Here is a 14,044-nt window from a genome sequence, read left to right as displayed (position 1 = left end):
GTGATCCGCCCGTCTCGGCCTCCCAAAGTGCTGGGATTACAGGCTTGAGCCACCGTGCCCGGCCTAAAATTTTTATAAAATAATTTTTAATAGCTATATAATATTCCATTAATTATTATAGTTCCTCAAGTTTTTCTCTACTGTTGGACATTTATATTATTTTTAAATGTTTTGCTGTTATAATGCTGGGATAAGTAACATCTTTGTGCATTAAACTTTTTATTTATTGTTATTTCTTTAATATAACTGAGTGGTTATGGATTGTAATCTCTTTAAAGTAATTTGTTTATTTTGGCATAATCTATCCACTGCTCAATATATTATTTTCAGTAGACTGTGTGAATATTTTTGTGTTATAAATTATCACAGATTCACGAAGGGATGATTTTAGGCCAGGTGCGGTGGCTCATGCCTGTAATACCAGTACTTTGAGAGGCCAAGGCAGGAGGATCACTTGAGCTCAGGAGTTTGAGACCAGCCTGAGCAACATAGTGAGACCTTGTCTGTACCAAAAATAAAACAAAAGTAGCAGGTGTAGCAGCATGTGCCTCTAGTCCCAGCTACTTGGGGGCCCAAAGTGGGAGAACTGCTTGAACGCAAGAGATCAAGGCTGCAGTGAGCCGTGATCACGCCAGTGTACTCCAGCCTGGGCGACAGAGTGACCCTGTTTCAAAAAACAAGAAGGGACAATTTAAAAAATAAAAGAGTGATGTGTAATCTTTTACAACTTTCCCTTTAAAAAGCGCATATTGTTTGCCAAGTCATAGAACTTAAGTTATTTTAATTTAATATCATTTTGCTGTAGACAGAATTTGTGGAAGGGGAAGAACACGATCACAGAATAACAAGTCGAATTAACCTAATAGATCTGGCAGGCAGTGAGCGCTGCTCTACAGCTCACACTAGTGGAGATCGACTAAAGGTAAATGGAATGGTTTTCTCCTTTGGATGAAATTTATTCCTGAGGTCATTATTTTAAGGAGAATACAAACTGAATACACTTAACCTCCCCCCAAATACATCTTTATCTGCAGTTTATAGACTGCAATGCTGTGGCTGAAAAAGAGATACGTACTTTTTGGTTATGATTAACTTTTAAAGAAAATATGTTTGAGTCATAAGAAAGTTGGTAGTTTATAGAAAAAAGTATTTATAGACAGGTGTTGTGGCATGTTTCTGTAGTCCCAGCTACTTGAGAAGCTCAGGTGGGAGGATCGCTTGAACCTGGATGGTCGAGGCTACAGTGAGCCATGTTTGTGCCACTGTACTCTAGTCTGGGCAACAGAGTGAGACTCTGTCTCAAAAAAAAAGAAAAGAAAAAAGTGTTTACTCAGTAATTATATGAGGGGAGAAATATATTTTGTGAAATAAATTTCTTGCTGAGAAGTATTTTAAGTTAAAATTTTTTTTTTCTTGCATGCAGGAAGGTGTGAGTATTAATAAGTCCTTGCTAACTTTGGGAAAAGTTATATCTGCACTCTCTGAACAAGCAAACCAAAAGAGAGTTTTTATTCCTTATCGTGAATCTGTTCTTACATGGCAAGTATCTTTTGACGTATAAAGAATTATATAAAATATAGCGAATACTATGGGGAAAAGAATGATAGACTGACTTCATTAACTTTGCGATGGAGAAAGGTGGTAAGCATTATGAATTCTAGAGCCAAACTACCTGGATTTGAATCTCAGCTCAGCATCTTATAAGCTCTGTGATTTTGGGTAAATTACTTAATATTCTAGCCTGTTTCCTCATCTGTAAAATAGGAATAAAATCAGTAAGTGAGGGGTAAGTGAGGATTATTAGTTTTAGGGGTAAGTGAGGATTATTAGTTACAATTCTTATTACATAATATGTACTATATGAGTGTAAATAACTGTTCTTGTACTTAACTATTATTTGTGCCTGATGTTTGAACATATATGGTACTACCAAACATATTGGTAGTTGTATAAAGAGAAATTGAATTATTTTGTTTGCTTACTACACAGTGACTAATACATGGGTGCTCAAAAATGTTTTCATTAGTGAATGTATATTTAATTTTCAATATGTTACATTCAGATTACATCTGTATGGATTTCATATTCAGTTCTGATAGGCATTTACGATAAGGACTACATCTTTACTTGAGGGTAATGTGTTTTTATAATTGGTTTATTATAATGTAGTTGCCACCTTGAAACCTGTAAGGGAAAATCTGATTTTTTTCATGTCTTATGAAAGTTAAAAATAGTGATATTCATTTTGCACTGATATATGTTTAAAGTCTCATACTGTTTTTCTCTAAAATAAAGATTTTGCTTATAGTACAATATAGAATTTTTGTTTCAATTTTCATTCATCATTTTCTACATTTATTGAGCACCTACTTCAAAAGGTTGTGGTAGCACTGGGAATACAAAGATGACTAAGACACATAGCACCTTCCCTATGGTAGTTCACAGTCACAAATACTTGATGATTAACCACATTTTAAAATCTCTGCCCAGATTGTTGCCTCCTCAAACAATATAAAAAGTGTAAGAGAGAAAAAGTGTTTATGAGATCTAGAAATAGTTACAAATACCAGAAAAAGTTTTAAATGGTATTTGAATAGAGTATAATAATGCTGTATTATATACCCTATTGATTTGTTTTGTACTTTCTAGATAATTACTGTTATTAAGTTGTTTTAGAAGCAAAGTCTTATTATGACTTTTTTTTCTTTCAGGCTGTTAAAAGAAAGTCTGGGTGGAAATTCAAAAACTGCAATGATTGCTACGATTAGTCCTGCTGCCAGCAACATAGAAGAAACATTAAGCACACTTAGATATGCTAACCAAGCCCGTTTAATAGTCAACATTGCCAAAGTAAATGAAGATATGAATGCTAAGTTAATTAGAGGTGAATATTTTCTCGGAATTTAAAAATTATTTTGCCACAATTTAGTCTCAGGTATTATTAGTTGCAGTCTTAAAATATGCAATTTATGAACATCAGAGGTTTTTTTCTATAACTATTTTAATAGATTCTAGTCATCAGCCTATAGTGATGGAGGATGATAAGTAGAAGGACAGATAATAAATAAGAAGAAAGACAATTAGAAAAAGAACATAGAAAACAGAGTCCGGGTAAGGGGGAAACAGTAAGCATTAAACAATAAATTTACACACTGAGTCATAGATGTGTGCAGCAAAAAACCAATAAAACTATTTACTGTTTTTCTTTTATGACCTCTCTTCCATTGACATTTTATGTACTAGCTCTGCTCATGCTTAGTTCATTGACCCAAAGACAATTTGAGCTTGAGTTTCTAGTATAGGTTGAACTTCATTTATGCTAAATACTGCTTTCTGTTTATCTCTAGGTAATCATCAATTTAGGATAGACTTTAATGCCTGCAAGAAATCTTGATTTGTACAGTTTTATCTTTGCTGATGTAGAACTATCATCTTTTCATGCCCCTTTGTCCTCTTGCCCTTTTTAGCACAAGGTGATAGACACTTCAGATATATGAGCCAGAGAAGAATCTGTTTTCTCTATCCTGGTCCATCCTTTCCCTTTTGGATCCCTTGTGTTTCACAAGTGGGACTGTTTTCATTAAAAATAAGTGTTCTGGGCCGGGCGCAGTGGCTCACACCTATAGTCCCAGCACTTTGGGAGGCCGAGGCAGGCGGACCATTTAAGGTCAGGAGTTCGAGACCATGCTGGCCAACATGGGAAAACCCTGTCTCTACTAAAAATACAAAAATTAGCCAGACGCAGTGGTGGATGCCTGTAATCCTGGCTACTTGGGAAGCTGAGGCAGGAGAATTGCTTGAGCCCGGGAGGCAGAGGTTGCAATGAGCCGAGATTGCACCGCTGCACTCTAGCCTGGGTGACAGTGAGATTCTGTCTAAAAAAATAAATAAATATTCTGAATTCTAGCTTGAAAAATCTTTGATTTTGGCTGTTCTGCCTAGTGAATAGCCATTCTTTTATTTCTTTACTTTTTAAATAAACTTACTTCCACTTTAACAATTCCCCTTTTGCCTCTCGAAAGTGTCCCACTTTGGTCAATACATTATACAGCTTTCCTACTTATGAACAGGGAAAGTTCATTAATATGGGAGCATATTTCAGGTTAAGACTAAGTAAAGATTTATAGGTTATATAAGTAAAATAAAGCTGATTTCTCCAATATTCTATTTTATTTAGTAATACTGTATTTAAAACTTCAAATGAAATAGAAGATTGGAGGATTATGCTTACTGTGGAAATTATATATTAAATGTTATTATTCATGCATCTTTGTATAAATCTTCAGAATTGAAGGCAGAAATTGCAAAGCTAAAAGCTGCTCAGCGAAACAATCGGAATATTGACCCTGAACGATACAGGCTCTGTCGGCAAGAAATAACATCCTTAAGAATGAAACTGCATCAACAGGAGAGAGACATGGCAGAAATGCAAAGGTAGAATATAGTCAGTACTCTAAATCTTAAGTGTGTTGCTCTGGAATCATAGGAATTGCAGGGACCTCAAGAGGATACTGAGTCTTTTTCCCTACCTTCCTTATGAATAGAGCAGCCCACTCCCAGATTATCATATTTTAAATATTACTAGGTAGTTCCTTAATTTTCACTGATTGTCTCTTGACTCTCAATCTTATATATCTGGATGTTTTTAACTCTTATTTTCTTTGTCTTTGGAAAGAGTGTGGAAAGAAAAGTTTGAACAAGCTGAAAAAAGAAAACTTCAAGAAACAAAAGAGTTACAGGTATTATTTCAACTTTCTAAACTGATTTGAAAATAAAAGAAATATGCCAAGAAATAAATATCGCCAATATGCCAATGCATGTAAATTTAATGTTTCAAATACTTACTGTATACTGACTCTGTACAGAGCAATACCATAAGGAAAATTAATATAAAGAAATGTTAAGATGAAGACTGATTGCTTAGAGCCAGTCCATACGCTAGTTGGAAAGTTAAAATATGAATAAACCATCTTGTTATATTTACTTTGGTTCTACAAATATATATTAAGTGTCTATGCTGTGCCAGGAACAGGGGAAGCCAAGGTTATTAAATACAGTTTCATCCCTCAGAGAGTTTGTGATCCAGAGAGAGATTTACAAAACGTAAATAGAAGACTGAAATGCAATGTGATTTCATTAGATTGAGCCATAAGCAACTGCCATTTTTGTAGGTAAAGAATGGTTGAACACTGGCAGTTTCATATGGTTGAACCTAATGTAATGAAAAGTATTTCAAGTGATTGGAGGAGGGGAGTACTATAAGAATTCAGGAGAAGGAGGGAAAATTCCATGGTGTGGCCAATCCAACCTCATAGAAGAGGTGGCATTTGAGATGGGCTTTGAAGTTTGCGTAAGATTTTAATAGGAAGAATAAAGGAAGAGAGCATTCTCGGAAGAGAAAATTCTCAAAGTAAAGGTAGAAAAGTTTGAGGTGTCTTTAGAAAGGGTATGTAGATCAGTTTTATTGGAAGCAGTTTATATGAGATCGTAAGGAGATACAATTGGAAAGATATGTTATGATTAGTTTATGTAGGACTTGATTTCCAGGCCAAGGAAATTAAGTTTTATCCTGTAGGAAGTGAGAAACTGTTGAAAGTGACCAGGGATTTACATTTTGAGAATATCCTTTCAAGAGAATTAACTGGCATAGGATATAAGATGGATTGAAAACAGAAGCTGTTGATGGTGATCAGGAGGCTGCTTCCATAGTTTTGGTGTGAGCTGATGGGGGCCTAAGGTGATGGCAATGAAGATACAACAAAAGAAACTGATCTCTTCTAAAGACCATCAGTCAGTATGAATAGATCCAATTTGGTGATGATAGATTGATATATGAGTAGACTGAGGATGGTGAAGGACAAAGAAGGTAGGGAGATAACAAAGGAGAGATTCTAAGGAAGGAGGAGAGAGTCTAAAAAACCTTTAGGGCCAGGCACGGTGGCTCATGCCTGTAATCCCAGCACTTTGGGAGGCTGAGGCAGGTGGATCACCTGAGGTCAGGAGTTCGAGACCAGCCTGGTCAACATGGCGAAACCCTATCTCTACTAAAAATACAAAAATTAGCTGGGTGTGGTGGTAGGTGCCTGTAATCCCAGCTACATGGGATGCTGAGGCAGCAGAATTGCTTGAACCCAGGAGCCAGAGGTTGCAGTGAGCCGAGATCATGCCACTGCACTCCAGCCTGGGTGACAGAGCGAGACTCCATCTCAAACAAGTAATTTAGTGAGACTTCATATAGAATTGTTCTAATGTTTAATATAGACCATTTGTTTTAGGTGAATTTAACAATTTCATACTGTGATTAAGATTAATTTCTTTTTCTGACTTCTACCAGAAAGCAGGAATTACATTTCAAATGGACAATCATTTACCAAACCTTGTTAATCTGAATGAAGATCCACAACTATCAGAGATGCTGCTATATATGATAAAAGAAGGAACAACTACAGTTGGAAAGTATAAACCAAACTCAAGCCATGATATTCAGTTATCTGGGGTGCTGATTGCTGATGATCATTGGTATGTTAATCCTTTAAAAAAAAAGAAAAGGCACCTGTTCTATATCTTGATAACATGTGGTTTCCTTCATATGGCATATTCATTGATACTTATTGTTTGGTATAATTCTTCAAACCTATTGTTTAGTCAGGAAAAACATACATTCTGAGTGTGTTGTAAGAATGATAGGTCAGTTACTATCAATATAAAGTACAGTGCAAAGCTCTGTTTTTGTTTTGGCATACTTGATCTTTTGATTGAAGAATTATAATGATGCACATGAAAATAAACTATCTATCTTACATAACAGAATTTTTGGTTGGATTGACCAATTTAAAAATGTTATTTTATGTGAATTTTATTCATATGAATGGAATGATACTTGTATATATTGTTGGAATGATAGTATATGTAAACTTTTTTGACTCTACATTGTGTTTCTAAGATCTATGTACATTGGTCCTGTTTTATTTTCACTGCTATGAAGCATTCCATTGTATGAATTTATCTCTTATAAAGTTTGGAAAGCGCTTTTAAATTGTATGTCTAAGAGTAGAAATACTAGGTTGTAGAATATGTGCGTGTTCAACTTTAGTAGATAATTTCAAATTATTTTCCAAAATGGATTTTTACTCTCATTGGCCTTGAGAATACCTGTTACTCTACATCCTCGCCAATATTTAGTACTGTCAGACTTTAATTTATGCCAATCTGATGAACATAAAATAGTATATCATTATGGATTCATTTTACATTTCTTTGATTAATAATCAGGTTGAACATTTTTTCATGTGTTGATTGGCCATTTTTGTTTACTATTGTGACTTGCCTTTTCATATCTTTTGTCCATTTTTCAACTGATTTGTTTATTTCTTAATAATTTGTAGGAGTTGCCAATCCTTCATGAGCTTTTTGGTATAAATATCTTTTTTTCTAATGTGTGACATCTTTTTACTCTCTTTGGTGCCTTTTGATTGATTGAAGTTCTTAATTTTATTGTAGTACCTGGCATCAGTCTTTTCCTTTATGGTTGTCAGTTTTTATGTCTTAAAGAAAGAATGTTCTGGCTAGGCGTGGTGGCTCATGCATGTAATCCTAGCACAGGCATGTGAGCGGATTGTCTCAGGAGTTTGAGACCAGCCTGGGCAACATGATGAAACCCCGTCTTTACTAAAAATACAAAAAGTTTTCCGGGCATGGTGGTGCCTGCCTGTAATCCCAGCTACTTGGGAGGCTGAGGCACAAGAATCGCTTGAACCCAGGAGGTGGAAGTTGCAGTGTGCCGAGATCATGCCACTGCACTCCAGCCTGAGTGACAGAGCAAGACTCTGTCTCAAAAAAAAAAAAGAGAGAAAGAATGTTCTGGCCAGGTGCGGTGGCTCACGCCTATAATCCCAACACTTTGGGAGGCCGAGGTGGGCGGATCACTTGAGACCAGGAGTTCAAGATCAGCCTGGTCAACATGGTGAAACCTCGTCTCTACTGAAAATACAAAAATTAGCCCGGCATGGTGGTGGGCACCTGTCGTCTCACCTACTTGGGAAGCTAAAGCATGAGAATCATTTGAACCTGGGAGGTGGAAGCTACAGTGAACCAAGATCAGCTCGCTGCACTCCAGTCCAGGCGACAGAGTGAGACTCTATCTCTATCTCAAAAAAAAAAAAAAAAAAAAAAGGGTCTCTATGACCTCTACATTGAGAAAATTTCTCCTAAATTTTCTTCTAGATGTTTTGAAGTTTTGCTTTCACATTTAAGTTATTGAATGTCTGGAATTTTTTATTTGGTGGGAATTAGGGGTCTAAATTCATTTATTTTCCGCATGAACAGCCATTTCTCCCAGTACCATATATTAAATAGTTTATTGCTTCTTTTGGGATCTGTAGTACTCCTACAAAATACTCCTAAAAATATGGGAATCTATTTCTTCCTACTAATACCCTATAGTGTTAATTACTTGAAACTTTGTAATGAATCTTTATTTATTTATTTTTTGATTGAGAGTTTTGCTCTGTCTCCCAGCCTGGAGTGCAGTGGCACCATCTCAGCTCATTGCAACCTCCACCTCCTGGGGTCAAGGAATTCTCCTGCCTCCACCTCCCGAGTAGCTGGGATTGCAGGCGTCCACTATTATGCCTGGCTAAGTTTTATATTTTCAGTAGAGATGGGGTTTCACCATGTTGGCCAGGCTAGTCTCAAACTCCCACCTCAGCTGATCTGCCTGCCTCGACCTCTCAAAGTGCTGGGATTACAGGTGTGAGCGACCACATCCAGCCTGTAATGAATCTTTATATCTTTTATTTTTTGGAGATGGAACCTCACTCTGTCACCCAGGCTGGAGTGCAGTGGTGTGATCTTGGCTCACTGTAACCTCTGCCTCCTGGATTCAAGTGATTCTCATGCTTCAGCCTCCCAAGTAGCTGGGATTACAGGTGCACGCCACCATGCCCAGATAATTTTTGTATTTTTAGTAGAGACAATTTCATCATGTTGGCCAGGCTGCTCTTGAACTCCTGACCTCAGGTGATCCACCCACTTTGGCCTCACAAAGTACTGGGATTACAGACGTGAGCCACTGCACCAGGCTATGAATCTTTATATCTGGTCGGACATATCCTCTTGTTCTTTAGGTTCTTTTGCTCTTTTATTAATTAATTATTTTCTTTAACAAATAAATACAGAATTATTAACATCTGTGGCAAAGATACAGAAAATGCTCCCAAAGAGTTAAGAGTCCAGTAAGGAACTTGGAAGCCTCCTGCTTGCCTCTAACTCTCTACTTCCATTTTTAGTACCTTCCTCAGTTTATCTCATTCACTAGACCATGAGAGAAGCTGGTTTCAGGTCTGTCTTCACTGCTGACACATACCTGGCTCTTGGAGGCTTAATGAATAAAAGAACTTCATGGCTGAGGCTGGTCATGTGAAAGAGAAAAAAAGAACTTCAGTATTTATTAATGCATATTAAGTGTTATATGAGTGCTGCATACTTACTGCTTAAAAGTGAAGAGAAGGAAGAATTGACTTCTAACTTAAACCCTAAAGAACAGCTTCTTAGAGGACTGTAAGTTGGGACTTCAAGAATGGTTGCAAGAAGGGAGAGCATGTCCTATCTGGAAGGAATGATTCAAAGGAAGGAGGAAAGCTGACATTAAGGCAAATTCAGAGTATTCATATGGTTGACTGAGTGTGAAATGGGGTTCTTATGGGAAAATAGTGGCAGATGAGGAGGTTGGTGGTTGAAGCCAGATTGTGGGGAGTCCAGAATGGTAGGCCATGGAATTTTGAGAGCAGAGTGGATATAATTAGGAGAGGAAAGGGATCAGAACAAGTATACATTGTGTAAACCTTCACCTGGATAAGACACTAGACTGGTGGGAGGGATGTAGTGCCTAAGGATGAACTATTTTTTCCATATACTTTTCTCTGGATGCTTTAATTAAACTATTATTCTCTAATCACATATCTTGGAGCCTCATCAACAGCTAAAAAGATCTTTGGTTAGGACTCAGCTTTTGTTGCAGTTTTTCTTTTTCTTTCTATCCAGTTAATCCAAAGATGAATTGGACTTTGGAGTTTCTTTCCTATTCTCTGAATAAAAAGTCTCAAATATGTAGCACTTATAGCTGATTTTCCACAGTATCACCTTATCCAGTTAATTCGATTGCTTAAGAAGTACACTTAGATCTCCATGTTTTTCCTTCCTCTGTAGTACCCCAGTTTTCAAGAGGGGAAAAATATTTGTTCTTTCTGTTAAAGCTCATATGTAAAACCAGAAGCTTAGAAAATTAAACACTGAAAACTATTTTATTCATAAGAAATCATGGGCAGTATGATAATGTTTTTTGCTAGAGTTTTTTTTTTTTTTTTTTTTAATTTTTTGGGGAAGGTTTTTGTTTTCAAAGGAGTTATAATAAAAATACACCCAATGAAAAATGTTCCCACCACTGGTGGATCGGATTGCTAGAGGCCAGGCTTTTTTCACCACACTTCAAAAATCTAATTGGAGGCTCGATGCAGTGGCTCATGCCTGTAATCCCACCTATTTGGGAGGCCGAGGCAGGTGGATCACTTGAGGTCAGGAGTTCAAGACCAGCCTGATGAACATGGCGAAACCCCATCTCTACTAAAATGCAAACGTTAGCTGGACATGGTGGTGGTTTCCTGTAATCCCAGCTACTCGGGCGACTGAGGCAGGAGAATTGCTGGAACCCAGGAGGTGGAGGTTGCAGTGAGCTGAGATTGTACCACTATACTCTAGCCTGGGTGACAGAGCAAGACTCTGTTTCAAAAAATAAAAATAAAAAATCTAGTTGGAGGAAACTAAAATAATTTAAAGTTATTGTTACATATTGGTATGAACCTTAACACCAAAGGAATAGCCCAAGCAGAATTATCCCATATTGCCGTTTTCTTACTTTTTAGTGTGTTCTGTAATTGTAACAATGTGCTTCTTTTTTTAACAGTACTATCACAAATTTAGGTGGGACAGTGAGTATTATCCCACTTGGGGAAGCAAAGACATACGTAAATGGAAAACATATTTTGGAACTCACAGTGTTACATCATGTAAGTGGATGGGTACTACAATATAAGAAACTGTTTGACTTTGGACAAGTCATTTAATTTCTTTGAGTTCTGGGTTTTCTCGATAAGATAAGGGTGTTGAAGCATATTAAGTACTTTTTCATTTCAAAAATTCTTTTTCCTATTAATTGCCTTCTTGTGCAAAGACAAAAGTTATATTTATATGAATCAGTACCTGAAGAGCTGACCACTAACAGCATCATTATGTGTCCTATAAAGACCTAGGCTTTAGAATCAGACAGACAGGGTTGAAATCCTGGCTTTGCCACTTGCTACGTGACCTTTGGCAAGTTATTTAACTAGGTGATTAAGCAATATCACCCAAGTCAGGACACTTTTGAGATCTTTATTAATAATTACATCAAGAGAACAAACATCAGCAGTGTGTTGCAGGCAAACCCAGACATACTGTGACTGTATATCCTGCCTTTCAGGGATAGTGAAGGATTAACTGAAATAATAATTTGTGTATATAGTTCTTAGAATAGTATCTGCCAATAGTAAGCTCTCAATGAATGTCTGTTGTTATTATTAAGCTTTGTGCTCTTTAGTTTCCTCATTCCTAAAATTGGGATGATTATATGTATCTCACTGAGTTGTTGTGAATGGTAAATGAGATAACATACAGTCTTGCACCTCATAATGATGTTTTGGGCAATGAGGGACCACATATATCACAGTGGTCCCATAAGATTATAATACTGTATTTTTACTGTATTTTTTTTCTGTTTAGATATACAAATATTTACCATTGTATTATAGTTGCCTACGGTATTCAGTACAGTAACATGCTGTACAGGTTTGTAACCTAAGAGCAATACGCTATGCCATATAGCCTAGGTGTGTAGTAGGCTATACTATCTAGGTTTGTGTAAGTACATTCCGTGATGTTCACACAACTGTGAAATCATCTAACAGTGTACTTCTCAGAACATATCCCTGTTGTTAAGAGATTTATGACTGTATATGTAATGTGCTTAATGCAGTGTTTGGTATATACAAAGTAATAAACGTTGGGAGGCCGAGGTGGGTGGATCTTGAGGTTAGGAGTTCGAGACTAGCCTAACCAACATGGTGAAACTACATCTTTACTAAAAATGCAAAAATTAGCTGGGCGTGGTGGCGCACGCCTGTAATCCCAGCTACTCAGGAGGCTGAGGCAGGAGAATCGCTTGAACCCATGAGGCCGAGGTTGCAGTGAACTGAGATTGCACCCCTGAACTCCAGCCTGGGTGACATAGTAAGACTCTGTGCCAAAAGAAAAAAATAAGTAATAAATGTTTATTGCTATGATGTTTATGTTTATCGTTAATACTAGACTATATTGAACTATTGGGCATAATGAATTTTCTCATGTAATTTTTTGGTTGAGGCTCATCTCAAGTAGTACATTTTTTTGTGTGCTTTAGGGTGATCGAGTGATTCTTGGTGGAGATCATTATTTTAGATTTAACCATCCAGTAGAAGTCCAGAAAGGAAGAAGGCCATCCGGAAGAGATACTCCTATAAGTGAGGGTCCAAAAGACTTTGAATTTGCAAAAAATGAGTTGCTCATGGCACAGAGATCACAGTGAGTATTGCTGTTGATATGAAGTAGTAAGTGTATGAGAGAGATCTACAACAGAGTTAATCATATTGTGCCAGTCTCTAGTAATTAACTCTTTGGGTGCTGGTTTCTAGTGATATAATTTTTTCTCTTGGTACATTCATTAGTTCAGCAAATATTTATTGACCATCTATTATGTGTCTGTCACTGTACCAAATGCTGGGGATATAAATAACAAGGATTGAAATTTAGCTCATGTGCTGGAAGAATTCATCATCTCGAGGGGCTGACAGTTCTAACAGTGCTGTGACACAGTGCTCTGACAAGAGTCCTGAACTGTGTGGTGTGGAAGCTCACGGGGTGACACCTGGCCCTGACCAGTTATCAGTGAAGGTTTCTACAAGATGAGAAGACGTCCCGTAGAGGAGAATCCCAATAGACGATTAGAATTTAGCCAGAGGAAGACTGGGAAAGTGTACTTTTGTTTTTCTTTTCTTCTTGTGCCCCAGTTTTAGTTCATGCAGTATTGTAGGATTTCTGGCATAAGCAGTATCCTTGTAAGCTAAATGGTAAAGTATATACAAATAAAATGCTAAAGATTTTGGACTTTATATTAAAAGGATAAGGGAAACATTAAAGAATTTTGAGCAGACATGAGACACTCATAATCAGAATCACATTTTTAGAGAGATCACCAGCACTCAAATCTGGAGAATGTATTAGAGATAGAGCAAGCTTAAAACCTGCAAATGCAGCTAAGAGACTATCAAAGTAAGATAAATATAGTGTGGTTAGGTAGGAAGGAAACATAAAGGAGATAAAATTGACAAGGCTTGATGACTAAAGAGGATGAAAGGAGGAGGAATCAAGAACTAGTTACAGACTAGATTAACTGCTTTGTCACCTTTTAAGAAACCTCAACCTGCTTTTGCTCTTTAAAAATAATTTTTTTATTGAATACAGTATAAATAGCACAAAATTTACCATGTAAGCCATTTTTAATTGTGTAGTCCAAAGGCGTTAAGTACCTTCACATTGTTTTGTTTTGTTTTGAAACGGAGTCTGGCTTTATTGTCCAGCCTGGAGTACAGTTGGCACGATCTTGGTTCATTGCAACCTCCGCCTCCTGGCCTCAAGCCGTCCTCCCACCTCAGCCCCCCAAGCAGCTGAGACTACAGGTGCACACTACCATGCCTGGATAATTTTTGTATTTTTTTGTAGAGATGGGGTTTCACCATGTTGCCCAGGCTGGTCTTGAACTCCTGAGCTCAAGCAATCCACCTGCCTCGGCCTCCCAAAGTGCTGGGATTACAGGCTTAGTCACTGTGCCCACCCTAGTGCCTTCACATTGTTGTGAAACCATCACCATCAGCCATCTTCAGAAATGTTTTATTATTACAAACTGAAACTCTGTATT

At 37.2% G+C, this 14,044-nt stretch overlaps 1 protein-coding gene across 1 annotated transcript in view; it reads left to right on the top strand.

Moving 5' to 3' along the window:
* KIF14 (kinesin family member 14) overlaps positions 1-14,044 on the top strand; it is a 67,277-nt gene that overhangs the window by 14,333 nt on the left and 38,900 nt on the right. The window contains exons 8-15 of the mRNA XM_011931705.1: positions 806-922; positions 1,424-1,539; positions 2,712-2,884; positions 4,287-4,434; positions 4,676-4,739; positions 6,335-6,519; positions 10,961-11,063; positions 12,491-12,651. Coding sequence (XP_011787095.1) covers positions 806-922; positions 1,424-1,539; positions 2,712-2,884; positions 4,287-4,434; positions 4,676-4,739; positions 6,335-6,519; positions 10,961-11,063; positions 12,491-12,651 — 1,067 coding nt within the window. The remainder of the gene's footprint in view (positions 1-805; positions 923-1,423; positions 1,540-2,711; positions 2,885-4,286; positions 4,435-4,675; positions 4,740-6,334; positions 6,520-10,960; positions 11,064-12,490; positions 12,652-14,044) is intronic.

Source organism: Colobus angolensis, unplaced genomic scaffold (genome assembly GCF_000951035.1).
Source record: "Colobus angolensis palliatus isolate OR3802 unplaced genomic scaffold, Cang.pa_1.0 Scaffold91, whole genome shotgun sequence".
NCBI classification, from domain to species: Eukaryota; Metazoa; Chordata; class Mammalia; order Primates; family Cercopithecidae; genus Colobus; species Colobus angolensis.
This window is presented reverse-complemented; position numbering and strand designations above follow the sequence as displayed.